General features: G+C 42.2%; 2 protein-coding genes across 6 annotated transcripts in view; both read left to right on the forward strand.

Annotated features, from left to right (window-relative positions):
- The window catches only part of tssc4 (tumor suppressing subtransferable candidate 4), a 13,203-nt gene extending 10,448 nt beyond the window's left edge, over nt 1-2,755 (forward strand). For all 4 annotated transcript variants that reach the window (XM_044206503.1, XM_044206574.1, XM_044206444.1 and 1 more), the window contains exon 2: nt 963-2,755. In XM_044206503.1, coding sequence (XP_044062438.1) covers nt 1,002-1,916 — 915 coding nt within the window. In that variant the 5' untranslated portion in view covers nt 963-1,001 and the 3' untranslated portion in view covers nt 1,917-2,755. The remainder of the gene's footprint in view (nt 1-962) is intronic.
- A 4,770-nt stretch (nt 2,756-7,525) lies between these two features.
- ano9b (anoctamin 9b) overlaps nt 7,526-15,613 on the forward strand; it is a 55,585-nt gene continuing 47,497 nt past the window's right edge. The window contains exons 1-4 of one of the 2 annotated variants that reach the window (XR_006379102.1): nt 7,526-7,746; nt 10,027-10,092; nt 12,443-12,565; nt 12,703-12,842. Coding sequence is in view for 1 of the 2 variants with exons in the window: in XM_044206788.1 (XP_044062723.1) it covers nt 7,726-7,746; nt 10,027-10,092; nt 12,443-12,565; nt 12,703-12,842 (350 nt within the window). In the remaining variant the exon portion in view is untranslated. The remainder of the gene's footprint in view (nt 7,747-10,026; nt 10,093-12,442; nt 12,566-12,702; nt 12,843-15,613) is intronic. The other variant, XM_044206788.1, reaches the window with a different exon arrangement.

A 15,613-nucleotide genomic window follows, 5' to 3' on the forward strand; every position in this document is an offset into this window, starting at 1 on the left:
TAGCATTTTGTCTACAATCCTTTCCAGTATCCAGTACACGCTGACTGTTAACGCTGGAACCATTGTGATGAGAGGCTGTCACTGGCTGACACGCAGAACAACAGGAATATGCAGACACATTCTTTCCATCACATTTCTAAAGTTGCGTGTTCGCCTGGTTCTGTGTTATAACTGTCATTGTGGAAGTGGACACACAGGAACGAATAATAATGATAAAAAGAACCACTCACATAAATTGAGTTTATAAATGCCTTTGACATTTTCCAGAAATCTGTGTAGACTGCAAAACTAACAACACAATCAGTGAAACTGGCAAACAACCTAAACAATCAATGTTTTACTCTGAGGTTGCCCTCGCCTTATTAATATATATATGATATATATTTAATCTCCTCCTCATCATCTCATCTGCAGATAGCTCTAGAAAACGCTGGTCTGAAGTCTGCGTGAGGTGACACTTCCTCACCGCACATTCTGCTGTCTGAAATACCAGTTTATACATCTGGCCCCAGAACCTGCCTGAGAATCCTGCTGTTTCTGAGTTTACTTCAGTCTCACAGTGATCCAGAGACAGCTGTCTGTCCGTCCACAGGTCCACTGCAGACAGGAGCTGCTGACTGCTGCTTCGGCTGCTCTGATGGGACAGTCTGACTACATGTCAACACATAATATCGGCTAAAAACAATCATTTCCAGCATCCAATATATACTTGGGCTGTGTTTATACTGGAACCATTTTGATGACGGGCTGTGCTGCTGTCTCTGCTCCGAATTTAATAAAGTGACTTTGGATGTGAGGATATTCAGTTAAAGCTCGATAATAACCACCATCATTTAACTCGACCGATCGTCTCACCTGTGTGTTGCATGACACCGCTGATGAAACGCGTTGGTCTCAGTGTAATTGTTCTTTATACGGTGTGCTGCTGGAGTTTTGACCTCTTCCTCTCTCACCCTCACCAGGTTCTGGATTTAGCCAAGCTGCTGAGTCTTGGTGTTAAGATGTGTGATCAAAAAAATGGCGGTGACTGCGGCGATGATGCGGACGAGCTGTCAGCCAGTGATGAATCGGAGCCTGAAGAACGACTCAGCAGCGCTCCCTTTGACCCAGAGCTGGACGACGATGATGATGATGACGATGACGATGACGACGACGACGACGGCGGCGGCGGGCTGGTTGGGATCTCTGCTCCACCTGCTGGACACAGAGCTCAGAGTTTATTCAGTGTGAGAGGAGGGAGCTCAGCTTTCTCAAACCGCAGCCACAGCATCTTCGACTGCCTGGACAGTGTTGCTCAGCTGGCCTCCTCCTCTCTGAAGCAGGATAACGTTACAGACGCAGTGTTTGCTCGGCCCCTGCCTCCACGTCCCGGCAGAAAGACGAGCCAGCCTCCGTCTAGCTGCCCCACACCAGCAAAGAGGAGAGGAGTCCCGGACTACCTGGTGCACCCCGAGCGCTGGACCCACTACAGCCTGGAGGATGTGACGGAGAGCAGCGATCAGGGCAACAGCAGGGCAGCTCACCACTTCCTGTCCAGTCTGCAGCAGAGGAAAGAGCAGCAGGACAGCCCGAGTGATTCCTCCTGTGACATCCAGCAGAAGATGATCTTCTCCAGACCCAGCGGGCAGCTGAAGGAGCTACCTGCAAATCTGAGAGGCAAAGAGATGGAGACACACCTCAGTCATCTGGAGGAGGAGGAGGAGGAGGAGGAGGAGGGCAGGGAGAAAGAGAAGGCTGGAGGAAGGAGAACAGACCAGAGTGTAGAAAAGGCTGAGGAAAGAGTGAGAGATGAGGAAAAAGACATGAGTGGTGAGGAGGAGGAGGAGAAGATAGAAGAGGCCAACCCCAGCTTTAGCTCCTTTAGGAAGACCAAGCGTAAGAACTACAGGAAGAGCTCAGGGCAAGAGGACAACTGAGCCCCGACACAACTCCCTGTCACCTGATCTCTGTCTCCAAGTAATACAAACAGCAGAGCTGATCATCACAGCAGGAGACTGAAAAGCCCTCTGTGGTTAAAAGTTCCCAGCCTGTTTCACCTCTGCTTTACAGTCTAAAGTGTAACTAATGGATTCAACTGTCTGTCTGTTCTGATGTTAGCATGCTACGTAGTGAAGTAAGCTAGTTTTACATCCAAGCCGAGGAGTATTTCATTAGCTGACTACATTTTGTGGAGTTACAGGTCACGTTAAAAAATACCCTTTTACATGGTTGTCCTTTTAAAACGAGTCCACTGGAAACATTAAAAAAGTGAGCCTACTCATGGAGCTAATGTTAGCTTAATTAGCAAGCTACAGTGACTCGACATCGTTAGCTAGAAATGAGATACTGCTACTGTCTGAAATCATCATCACTATTCATTTCGATAGTTAATCTCTCGCCGTTATCATTGCGAATTTTGAATGTGCTGAAAATGAAAGATTGACAGGTTAGCAACAGTAACTAAGGAGGGCGGGGCTTGGTGAAAGGTCAGTTGAACCCAAAACATCATGTATATTCAAGACCGAGGAAGAACGTTGGGGGAAATGAGCTTTGGTGTTATTAATTAAGATTTTTCAAATGTGAAAACTCCTTCATTTTTATTTTGAACAATAGAATCAACATGAGGGCAGAGTGTTCGATCCTGTTTCCACTCAGCTGGTCAAACTGCTGAGGGAATTTAAAACTGGTGCTCTTTGTCCTTATTTGATTTTCATTTCTTGTTGCATGTTCTGTATTTTAGAGTAGTCTCAATCTTTAATAAAAATATTGATTTGTATTATTTGACCTGTCATCCTTTTAAAAACATTCAAGGCTCGTTTATTTTGAAGAATAAAAATGTGGCACATTATTATTATAATAATAATAATAATAAAACGTTATTTGTATAGCACCTTTCATCCAAGAAATGCAGCTCAAAGTGCTTTACAACTACAAATTGCATTCCCCAAGTGCTCCACGTGAAAATAGACAGAACATGAAAACGGATTGAATGCCATCGTGTAAAGTAAAGAAGTGTAAGTTAAAGAAGTGCGGCAGGGCATAAATGTGAAGCGCAAGAGTATCGGGAAAGTCAAAGCTGGTTAAAGGCTGAAGTGAAGAGAGACGTTTTTAGCTTTCTTTTAAAAACATTCAGCGATGTGTTCCACAGCGTTGGGCCCTAACTGATGAAGGCTGCACCCCCGATTTTCTTTCGGCTGCTGTTGGGAACCTCCAGTGTTCTTGAAGGCGAGTAGGGAGTTAGCAATGTAGCTCGGTCGTAGCTTGGTCGTAGCTCGGTCGTAGCCCATTAAGGGCTTTGCACGTAAGGAGGAGGAGCTTAAAATGTGCCAGTGCGGAGCAGCTAAACCTGGACTGATGTGCTCGCTGCTCCTGGTTCTGGTTAATAGTTTTGAATGAGCTGAAGTCTCCCTGGTCTTTTCGGGAGCTTAAACAGTCAGCAGCTCACTGGGACGTACATGAACACAACAGTTTCTCCCAGAAGTGACCTTCCTGTGCAACTCGTTTGTAGCAGCACGTAGGAGCAGAAGGAAACAGAATGATGAAATGCTGTTAATGAACGGATCTGTCAGCTCACAAAATGTCCCAGGAAACTATATTTGTACTCAGGAGACTAAAACAAAACAAAGCATCATGGGAACACACACTCGGTGGCCCCTGACTGCATTAGGTTGTACAGGTGTCCCTAATAAAGTGGACACCGAGTGTATATAATATTTGTGCGATAGCTACAGCTGTTGGCAGTGGGACAATCCCTCTGTGTCTTTACAGAGCAGAAATCAAAGTTTGGCCCACGCGTTGAAGTGCACATCCCAGACAGCCTCCGCACCGTCACACCGTTCGCTTCCCGCACTCCAACTCAGCAGCTGAAGGAGGTCTGCATCACGGCTGATCTTTTTTTTATTTTTTTTTTTTATTAATATTTATTTCAAAAACCATACAGGCTTATTAAACATTCAATATTTCAAGAAGAGCAGGTCGAACAATTGAACAAAAATGAAACAAAGAACAAAGAAAGCCGTAATTACAAAGTTACAGGGTTCAAAGAAAGAGCTTCCAGATTATTACATAGCCAAAGTGCATTCTTAGATTTACAGACATTCAAAGACTCTTTTAAAGATGACATATCATGAATAAAAACATTAAATAAAGGCTTAATATTGCCAAATTTACATTTGTGAATGAAAAAAATTGCCATAACAATCATGCTATTAATTGTTAAATCTTTTGATTTGTCCTTCAGTACAACGCCAAATTTAACATCACTGTAATCGAAAGAACGGACACCTAAGTTGTTTTGATGAGCCCGAATACAGAAACTATCCCAAAATATCTTTGAATAAACACACGAGGAAAAGAGATGCTCATCTGTTTCAATGTTAGCTAAACAAAAAGTACAAACATTGTCTTCAATATTAAATTTTGAATGTAAAAATTCTTTGCATGGGTAAACATTATTTAACAATTTGAAACGTACCTCTTTAGCTTTGGGTGGGACAGGAAGTTTTAAATAGTTACATCTGAACTTTTGTATATTTTGACTGGTGAAACCTTCCATAATATTTCGTCTTCTTAAAGGCAAAGGAAAACATTCATTAGACAATACGGATCTCAAGAACTTGTTGTTACATTTTTTTGTCTAAAAAGGAAATGTTTTGAATAGTTAAGGGAAACAGTTGGGGAACAGAGTGTGTGTACATCAAAAAACCTTTAACAGAACCAATAATAGCTCGTGGAATCGCATTGATGACTTGTGTAAATTGTTGATTAGAACAAATAATATTATATTTGTGAATGAAGTCTGAATAGTTAACTAAATTACCCCTGTCATCCAGTAAATGTAAAACCAGCATTACACCCTGTTCAGCCCAGTGTTTGTAAAAGAAGGATTTTTTCCTAATCAGTATATACCTGTTATTCCATAAAGGTGTATCATGGGGTGAAAAATTATGATTATAAATTAATTTCCAGTACTGGAGAACTTGTCCATGAAACTTAGACAACTTAATGGGTAATTTGGATAGCTCAAAGTCACATTTAATAAGAAATTCGACACCACCAAAACTAGAGAATATTTAACTGGGTTTCATGTTGTCAGACATTCAGTGCAGTGCGAGCATCATTTAGAAAACACAGACACACAGTACAATGATCATACAGTGTGCTGGGGAAGCATTAGTGAAGAACACCAACCCCCATTCCAGTTCATGGATTTCTGGTTCCTTTAGACGGCGACAACAACAACTGGCAGCTAAATTAGATCTTTTAAATACAGCTCATGAACACAAATATGATCGCCCTGTCCTTTCCTCCTGGGAATATGTGATATTAAAAATTAGTTATGGAAGCGGTTTGATTTGTTCAGCTCCTGATTTTCAGTTTGAAGAGTCTCAAAGTGTCCTCACAGAGAGAACAATCTCACTGAGGACTGACTGAAGGAAATGTCAACACTTCAGTAAATTCCAACATTTGACAGTAATGTCTCAGACACTTAATGCACTAAATGTCCTGATGTCACATGAAGACTTTTTCAGAGAAATGCAGGAGAGAGGAACAAGATATTGGTTTCACCTCCTTTAAAAGCCCAGCATATTTCTTATGAATTTATACCCTAATATCAAATATACTGAATATAAAACAGAGCCAGTACATATTTATTATCTATGTACGTTACAAGCAAAGATATCAGTAGCTCTTACCTGGAAAAGTCCAAATAAACTCTATATAGGTAACGTAGAAAAGGTTTCAGTCGTAGTCATCTGGACACTGTTTTCAGAATCAAGACGTTTCGGCTCCCATCCGGAAGTCATTCTCAATTGTGAAAAAATGGGACGGGAACTCAGAAATTTAAGCTACTCTGTGTTACATAAGCCCCGCCCTCAGGAAGGAGTCTTCCTGAGTATCTGTTGATTAGCTAGTTTCACCTGAAACTGACCTAATAGTTTTCATGATGGCCCAGTGATCAGTAGTCAGGCCTATTGTTCTCTGGCTGCATCTGCTTCATCACTGTTAAGTACCTGATTAGCATGTGATAGGCGTGACCAAGGTGTTAATACACTCTGATAGACTTTGGGCAGATTAAATCTCAGACCACCATTTCTGTTCAAAGAGGGGTTCTCTTTTTTCACAAAAATGGCTTCCTTGACGCCCCGTTCAAACCAACTCTTCTCTCTACTAAGAATCTTCACCTCGCTGTCTTCAAATGTGTGGTTTGTAGCTTTTAAATGCAAATGCACGGCGCTCTGTAATCCTGAGTTAGCGTGTCGTCTGTGCTGATAAAGTCTTTTGTGAAGTGGCTGTACAGTGTCCAAATGACTACGACTGAAACCTTTTCTACGATAGAACACTCCTGGACGAATGAGGGACTACACCGTTCTATATAGGTAAGTGCAACATTTTAATGCCAGTAGAAAGAAATGATATACATATTGCAAATAAAAAGAAATATGGAATCCCTGCATTCTCTTATAAGGGAGGACATAAATAAAGGGAGTTATAAATATAGAATTCTGATTCCTGAAAGGGGAAATCATGTATGCACATTCATGTATGTTGAGATAAATGCAGAACAGTGGAACATAGTTCATTACAGTCAAGATGAATTTGATGTTTTAATATTTCATTTTGCATATCGTGACATATATCATTATTGGACAAACAATCAGAAATATGATGTTGATTTCATGTACCACGCCGCCCAACGATGCATTGACATGTAAGCAGGGTTGATGTGGCTATATGAATTCTTTCTTTTTTCTGCCTGTGTTATGTTTAAAATGAACTGTTTGTATGTTACTATATGTTTGAATGTAACACACACACACACACACACACACACACACACACATATATATATATATATATATATATATATATATATATATATATATATATATATATATATATATATATATATGTATATAAAACTCACATTTCCCATCTTTCCACAAAGGCAGACGGTGATTGGCTGCAATCTACCTTCCTCCAGGACCTGTACCCCCAGGAAAGGTTGTGGCTGACCCCTCCCACCCCGACATTTCCCCGGCAGGAGGCGGCGCTCCATCAGGACCAAAACCTCACGCCACAAGAACAGTTTCTTTCCGTCTGCAGCCTCATCAACAGGGCCCGGGCCCCCTACTGAGACTGACTCTCTTACCCCCCCCCTCCCATAGTACAGTATACTCATACTGTAAACTTTTGCACATTCCCATGTAAATATTTTACACATTGCACAAACTGTCATTTAAAGAACAGTCATATTGCACATATTCTTTATTATTTTCTTATCATATTTAAAAATATATATTCTTTAATCTTATTGTCAATTTTATATTTATGATTCTTGACCTGCAGCACTTGCTTTATCTTTCTTTATATTTCTACTATGTTTGTTGTTTTGCATCAACATACCAAAGCAAATTCCTTGGATGTGTGAACCTACACGCTGAATCCGATTTCCCGCAGAACGTGAACGCAACATCAGATGGTCCGTCTTGACGAAAGGTGACGTCAGCGCCAGCGGCTCCAGGTGACACGGCACACCTTTACCTGTATCCGCGCGCGCACAAACACAGTGCAGTGACCTGTAAACATGCGGAAGTGAAGCGAGGAGCAGAGTTAATGATAAGATACATGGCGACTGTTTCTTTGCACTGGCTCGTTTTCATGATGGAGTAAGGTCGCTGAGCTGAGGGAGAAACATCCCTGTTGGATGTAGTTTGCTCACATCAACACTGGACAACTTCCAACATGTTCTTCAAGACTGCCCAGGTAAACACAGCTGCCTTTGATCTGCTCTCTCATGTCACGTTGTCACAGTTAGCTGCTGGACTGCATGTCAGTGTAACTTATCCACTCTGATGTGATACTGCAGTTAGAATTTACACATGTTAATGCAGGCAGTTTCTACTTAGAAAATCTGATGCACTTAACTGTCCAACACAATAAAAAGGCAGCCAGCTACAACACTGAGATACTGCATGGGTGTATTTAAATATCAACAAGCAAATACAGAATGCTCAAAATCCCCAAAACATTGATTCATTTTCTATTCTTTAAATTTTTCTCACTTTCACCTTACAATAATTAATATTAAGCAAGTTTAATCTTATTGCATCCTATTCACAATAATGATCAAATAAAAAGACAAAGATGAATAATAACCCAGAAATAGTAGTTTAATACCGCTGCGTTTTTCAGCGCTCAGGGCAGGACACCCTGACAGCCCCAGATAGCTCCTGATTGCTGGCCAGCAGCCTGCGTGGTAGCTCGCTGCCGTCGGTGTGTGTGTGTGTGTGTGTGTGAATGGGTGAATGAGAGGAACAATTTGTAAAGCATTTAGACAAAAGCACTATATAACCATTTATTTAAATCTAACAGGACACCAAACTTTGTCAAATGAACTGTGCATTTTCCTTAAATTCTACTTTTCATATGGGGCACTGGAGAAGAGCCAAGTGAATCCCATGTTACAGAGAGGGCAGTTCACTCACTGGCCTCTGCTGTTAGAAAAGTTGAAATGTTTCTGGGGAGGTTTCAAAGAGATAGACTGTTTCCTGTTAAAGTTTCAGCAACGACATTTAATCCTCAAGTGGTTCCAAAACATCTGCATCAAATGTCCTGTTTCCCGTCACACCTGGGGCAGAGCTGGGGACGCTGACAGTTCCCCGAGGAAAGGCTGTCTTCTTGCAAATGAGATTGTAATTACCTGAAAACCTGAAAAACACATCTGGCTGGATGAGCCACTGGTTCAAACATGTACAACTTCACTTTAAAGCCAAGATCCCCAAAGCTTCATGCATGCCAAATATGGCATTTTGGGTGAAAATGTATAAACTCATGTAATAATTCATATTTCAGTATGAATTCAAGCTGAAACTAACGGGTATTTTCATTATCAATTGATCTGCTGGTTGTTTTCCCAAATAACTGATTCATTGTTTTGGTCTAGAAAATGTCAGAAAATGGTGAAAAGTGACGTGAGGGGATTTCCCAAAGCCAGAGGGGAAATTTTCAAATGTCTCGTTTTGTCTGACCAACAGTCCAAATAATCCAATATTCAGTTTAATATGATGGAAGACCAAGAACACAATAAATATTCACATTTCAGAAGCTGAACCAGAGAATGTTTGAAATGGTCTAAAAGAAAATTGAAACAATGATTGGTCAGCAAAACTGTTGATTCATTTTCCTGTTGATTGAATAATGGATGAATCAGCTAGCTGTTTCAGTTCCGCAGGTTCACTGCAGTGTATCTGGATCAGGGGTTCTAGAAACCAAGTGTTTCTATCAGCGTATCTGCACTGTAAATGGTGCAAGGCGGTGAAAGCTGTGAACAGGGACAAACCAGCCGTGAAAATGTGAGCAGGCTGGGCAGGTCCAGACCTGCCCAGCCTGCATGAAAAATGTCGGCAGCTGAAAGCATCAGATCTGTGTGGAGCGAAGAAGAGGCTGTAACCTTCCTCACATTAATACATGAAACTAACAGAAATCTCATTTCCATCATGTTTTCCACCGTTTGAGCTTTGACTGTCACTCTTATTTGTTTGTCACTTTCTGTATCCGTTTCAGATTAAAAGCCCTCTAGCGTTTCACTGGACATTTAGCTAAAATGCTAAGCTATTGTAACAGTAGGACAAGTGGAGAAGAGACATAACGTCAGCAAACTGTGCAGCAATATTTACCTAAAGTTTACTAACATTAGCCACCGTAAGTTAACTGGTCATTCCAGATCAGGTGAAACCGCAGCAGTAAAACACCTGAGTGTACTGAAGGGACCAACGCTGTCTTTCTTTATTGTCAATTCAACATCTTATTTGTAAAAGAGGAAGAATGTGTTCAAAGTTACACAGGCTGACTTTAAGTGAATGTTCAGAACGTGTCAGGAGCAAAATGAGTCTGGACTGAAATACAGATATCTTAATGTTTGACTGGTCATACATGTATTACAGATATCTGTAATAAAACCACATGCTTGTGCTGTACTGTTTGCGTAATTTAAATGCTAACCTTATCTGTGTGTGTGTGTGTGTGTGTGTGTGTGCGTTAAAGGAAAACATTGAGCTGTGGGACAGACAGGACGATGGTTACAACACTGAGCCTTTACTTCCTTCAATGGTAAGAATCCACGTCTCTCCTCCTCTCATCTGAACTTTTCATACATTAACATGATCGGTCATCAGTAACATGCAAATGGAGAATACATCTGCTCATGTTGAGCAGATAAACCTGTGTGCCATCAGACATGAACAGATACTGAGTTCCATCATAAAGGTCCTTTTGTCACCGTTCGAGATAAAACAGTGAGCCTGTTCATGTCTCATTTGCACGCTGTATCTTGTTTATTGAACAGAACACAGATGTGTAATGTAACTGCAGCTCAGTATTTCCTGTCCAACAGCAACTGTGTCCTTTAATGGGTCTGGCAGGTGTGCTCACTGCTGTAACTCTGAACAACAGCACATGATCCCGGTTTTACGTTGCTGAGTAAAACCTGTAAGACCCCAAATCGAGAATGTGGATCTACATGGACAGTAACAGCACCTGAACAGGTGTTACTCAGAACAGGTGTAGTAACCCTGCTGACTCACTGGCTGAGTGGGTGAACAGCTTGCTTGCTAACAAGACACATCATGTAGATAAGACAGGTGTGTAGTTGTTGCAGCTGCCTGTGGTCTTTGTTGGCCTGCTGACAGTAGTAGCACTCCTTCGACGTGTCAGAAATGACAGTAAGAGAGGGTGTAAAAAATAAATGCCATCAAAACCACTTCAACAGAGTTTCACATCCAAATCTACATCCAAACCTAAAGGATAGGTTCACAGTTTTCCAAGTCTGTCATTCCCTCGTTGTGTTACTGTCCCTCCACTGCAGCTCAACAAGGAAACACTGTCTGTGGAAACACAAGAAGGACATTTTATACTAAAAAGTTTGTAAATTCAGAAGAAACCCACTTGAAGTGTGTGACTCACACTGTTGAAGCCTCATATTAACTTTAGAATATCTTTTCACACGGAAAGGACTGTGGATTCCATCGCTTCCATTGAAAGCTCGTTATGATGGGATCTCTTCATGTCAGTATGAACAGGAGCAATGATTACAGTTTCAGTGTTCATATGGAGATCTGACGTGACTGCCATGTGTGTGTGTTCAGTACAGAGCTGGAGCCCGGAGGTAACTAGCTTAGCTTAGCTTAACATAAAAATGGAAGCAGGGGGAAACGGCTAGCCTGGCTCTGTCCAAAGTTCAGAAAGCTTTGGAACCAACATATTAATTTCATTTGTTTATTATGTAAAAATGAAAATTTGCTCTTAATGAACAACAGTTTATCCGTCCGCCCAGCACTTCCTGTGCAGCAGCTCTGCTCATGGTGACAGCCAGGCTAGCTGTTTCCCCCCTGTGTCCAGTCTTTATGCAAAGCTAAGCTAACCTCCTGGCTCCTGCTCCAGACTCAATGCTCAGACATGAGAGTGACATCGATCTTCTCGTCTCTAAGAAAGAGAATAAGCATTTCCTGAAAATGTCCAACTATTCTTTTGACAGTCATATGTGATCATTAAACACGTGATTATGACACCATTGTTAGCATTAATGTGCTGCTATTACTGCCTTCAGTCTTCGGAAGGCTTTCCACTAGCAGATGGTGAGCCTGGCTCCTCAGTGAGGTCCAACGCTGATGTTGGTGATGCGTTCTGTCTTGGTGTCGGATGGGGTTCAGGTCACAGCTCTGTGCAGCTCAGTCAAGTTCTTCCACACCAAACTTAGAAAATAATAATTTCACTATGGGGTTGGAAACAACCTCTCTTCTCCAAACTGTTGTCACAAAGTTGAGAAAAATACAATATATTGTATAATATATTGTATTGCCTAGCATTAAGATTTACTGGAACTAAAGGGCCTAACCCTGAAAGACTGTCCCAGACCAAAAGTACACAATGGACAGTATCCACTTGTCTAGTGTATGTAGAAGAGGTGGACACAATATTAGAAACACCTTTTGAATACAAGGCAGTGTGATACTAAACAAACAGTACTCACAGCCTCAAAATGAATCTCCGATGATGAACCTTCATTTTTATTCTGGGTTATTATTGGAGCGCTGCACTGGACTGCATATCAGGTAATTCTTTGTTTCTGCTCACTCAGTGTGATGCGATGTGATGTGATGGCAGCAGTTCCAGTGTCCTGTCCTTCACCACATACCCTGTAGGCGGCCGTCATATAGAGAGGGGAGAAGTGATATTTAAATATGGAGATAACGGAGCACATTTTCAGACAGTCTCTCCTGGAAGACATCCATAGTGTCGGCCTCAGTTGTTTACATGCAGCGAGTGAGGTGGATGTGATGTCAGATTATCGGTTTGAGAAAGTTACAGAAAGTGTCAGACGCGTACGCTGTTTTAGCCGGACAAATCTGAGTTTAATACTCTTTTGAGCTGATGTGGGTGGGGTTGTTTTTTCTTCGAACAGCCCACCCAGAAGACATTTGACTATGTACTGGTGGCCCACAAGGTGGATGATGACACGGACCAGAAGGCTCAGAGACAGAGAGCCTTCATCCAGCAGCTAGAAAAGAAAAATATCACCATCACTGTGAGTCTGCATCCTTCACTGTCCCACATTTCTTCCAAACACCCTGACCTGACACGTGATGTAATATAGTGAGAATGATTTTATGACTCAAATACAACAAAGTTTCATTTCATGTGTGTGTTGTTTGTGTGTGTTAGAGGATCATCCAAGATGACAAAGTGTTTTTCGGCCTCCGTGCTCCGCGTGAGATGTTTGAAGACTACAAGTACCTGCTCAAAGTCTCCGACTCCTGCAACTGGTGTGGAGATGTGAGGGGCGACGTCACCCAGGCTACCAGGTAACACACACAAACGCATACATGTGTACAGATGGGTGACAAATGAAAGGAAAAAGCAACATGAAGCGTGTTAGCATGGAGTCTGGCCACCGCGAGCCTCCAGAATGGCTTCAGGGCTGCTTGCCAAGTCTGTGGAACTTTGCTGGAGGGATGAACAGCATTCCTCCACAAGATATGTAGTTATGTAAGTTAGTTATGTAATTATCTTTCATATGAAGCAACAACAGCTGTAACACTGATGGTGGAGCTGCTTTCTGAAAGGTTTCACATGTGAAAGGTCATTTTTAACAATAACGTTAACGCTACAACTTTATGTATTACATAAATACTTGAACTTCCTTCCTGACAAATGGTGGGATTCTTCCTTAATGGAAAAGTTCAACTAGCAAGCCCGGCTCTCACCATCCGCCTACCAGCACCTCTCAAGATCACTGATTCAATCTTTTGAGTGTTTGTACAGATTAACCAGACCAAAGAGGCTGTTTTCATTCACTTTTCGTATTTACACCTACGAAAAGTAATGCACTATAATTTGTATGTAACCCACGTAATAGGGAGCCACGAGGCAGTTCATTTATCATTAGGATGCGACCTCTAGGGGCCTCAGGGATTATGACGGGATCAAAGGAGGACGTCAGAAGAGGAAGAGTCCGTTTAGATAGGTGAACGGGGTGGATGGACGGGTCCAACACAGGACTTTCTACTACCGGGGTTCGTATCTTGTGTGAAACCAAAAGTCAGAGTAATTTTAAGTTACGTAACCAACGTAAGTTAAGTCACGTGATTTACTTCACGTGACTTACTGTGAGTTACTAACATAACTTACTTACTAAACCTTACCAAGTAGTTTTGGTGCCTAAACCTAACCAAACTACGTCCGTTTCCCCAATGTTAACCACGTGTTTATTGTTACCATGACAACGAAGGTCTGGTACGCCTGTTGCTGGTTGCTGGACATTTGTAGGATTATGCACAAAAAATCAGAATCAGAAATACTTTATTGATCCCTGAGGGGAAACTCTTTTGGTTACAGTGGTCCATTACTTTTAGTAAGATGTCTACGAACCGTTGTATGACGATACGTTGAACCAAATATGACTGGATTATTAGTGAGCTTTTTATTAGACGTGCTGGTAGGCGGATTTTTTAAACTCTGGATACAGCCAGGCCAGCTGTTCCCCCCTGTTTCCAGTCTTTGTGCTAAGCTAAGCTAACTGCCTGCTGCTTCATATTTCCTGTACAGACACAAGAGTGTTATCAATCTGAACATCTGACACTCAGTAAGACAGCAAATAAGCTAATTTCCACGTCATGTCAAACTGTTCCTTTTAATTTGGTGAGTTGGTGCTCAGTGCTTCATGAGCTTTAGTGGCTGTTGAGAACACATTTTAATCGTGCAAGTAAAAGAACTCGAGCAGAGCAGTAGGTGTTGATCTCACAGAGACTCGCAGCTTGTGAACAGAAAAGGTAGGCAACTGCTCGGGGCGCCAGGCCGTCAGGGGGCCCCCGAGGGCTAACAAACTTAACTCCACTGCAATGTGGCAACCATAGTGACCGCAGCCCCTCCCTCTTAAACAAACAATGGACAATTCGCAATGACATCTCATGAGGAAACCTCCCTAAAGGGGCCCCGTATCATTCACGTCGAATTTGCATGATTCGTGTAACATGATTTGTGTTATTTACAATGTGACAACGTTGTTGAGACCTCACCACATGAGAAGCAAAAGAAGGGCTTACATGTAAAAATGAAAGTCTGAAACAAAGAAACAGCGCCAAACCCCTCAGGTCGGTTAAATCACACCTGAGTGGGATTTTTAAGTTGGAATCCAAATCCTGGATTTCTACTTGATGAGCCATAGGAGTTTCCTGCGCTGCGACCACGATGTCATCAAGCCTATAAAATTGTGCACTGTTCGCTCATTGCATTTCCACTGTGACTCCGGTTGCTACAGGGGGTGACCTGACCTAAGCTTTCTCAAAGAGGAAAGTCTTAAGCCTACTCTTAAATGTGGAGATGGTGTCTGCCTCCAGAACCCAAACTGGGACCTGGTTCCACAGGAGAGTTACATCCTGTTTCCTCATTAAATCGCTACCAAGAGCGATCCCAAGTAAGAGGCTCGTGTCTGGGCAGAGATAGGTTTATAACTGCGTGTTATAACCTAAGCTTCATTGTTGGGATTTTTGCGGACCACCGCGTGCTGTTTACTGCTGTGTGTTACCGTGCTCTGCACGTTTCAAAGTCCAAAGTCCAGTAACACAGCTGCAGAGTATGAGTTTGATGCCGGGTTTCTCTGTGATAAGGGACAATTATTGTGTGTGTGTGCCTTGCTTTGTGTGTCTTTTACTCTCTCCCCCTAACCTACACGCCGTACGTGCAGCCACACACACACACATCTCAAACCCAGATAGCGTGGTAGCCTAACTTAGCTACGCTCAACGCCATCTTGACGAGTAGAGTGCATCCTCCATTTTGGTTCTTACCCCTTTGTTTGAGTTTCACGCCATCATCGCGTGGTGAGCCACCCACGTGGTCACGTCCTACATCTTCCTTGCCCCGCCCCCCTATTCTCACACACGCACACACACATTGTGAGTAGATAACAGAGGTTTATTGACTGAAGTCTATTGATTATTGATCGGTGCTAAGTAAAATAAAGAAGAGAAAGAGCAGTTGCCTGTGGTTATTGTGTGTGTGTGTGTGTGTGTGTGTGTGTGTGTCGTAATGACAGCTGGATGTGACGGTCAGTGCTCGGATTCACCCTCCACTG

The sequence above is a fragment of the Siniperca chuatsi genome, linkage group LG1 (genome assembly GCF_020085105.1).
Source record: "Siniperca chuatsi isolate FFG_IHB_CAS linkage group LG1, ASM2008510v1, whole genome shotgun sequence".
NCBI lineage: Eukaryota > Metazoa > Chordata > Actinopteri > Centrarchiformes > Sinipercidae > Siniperca > Siniperca chuatsi.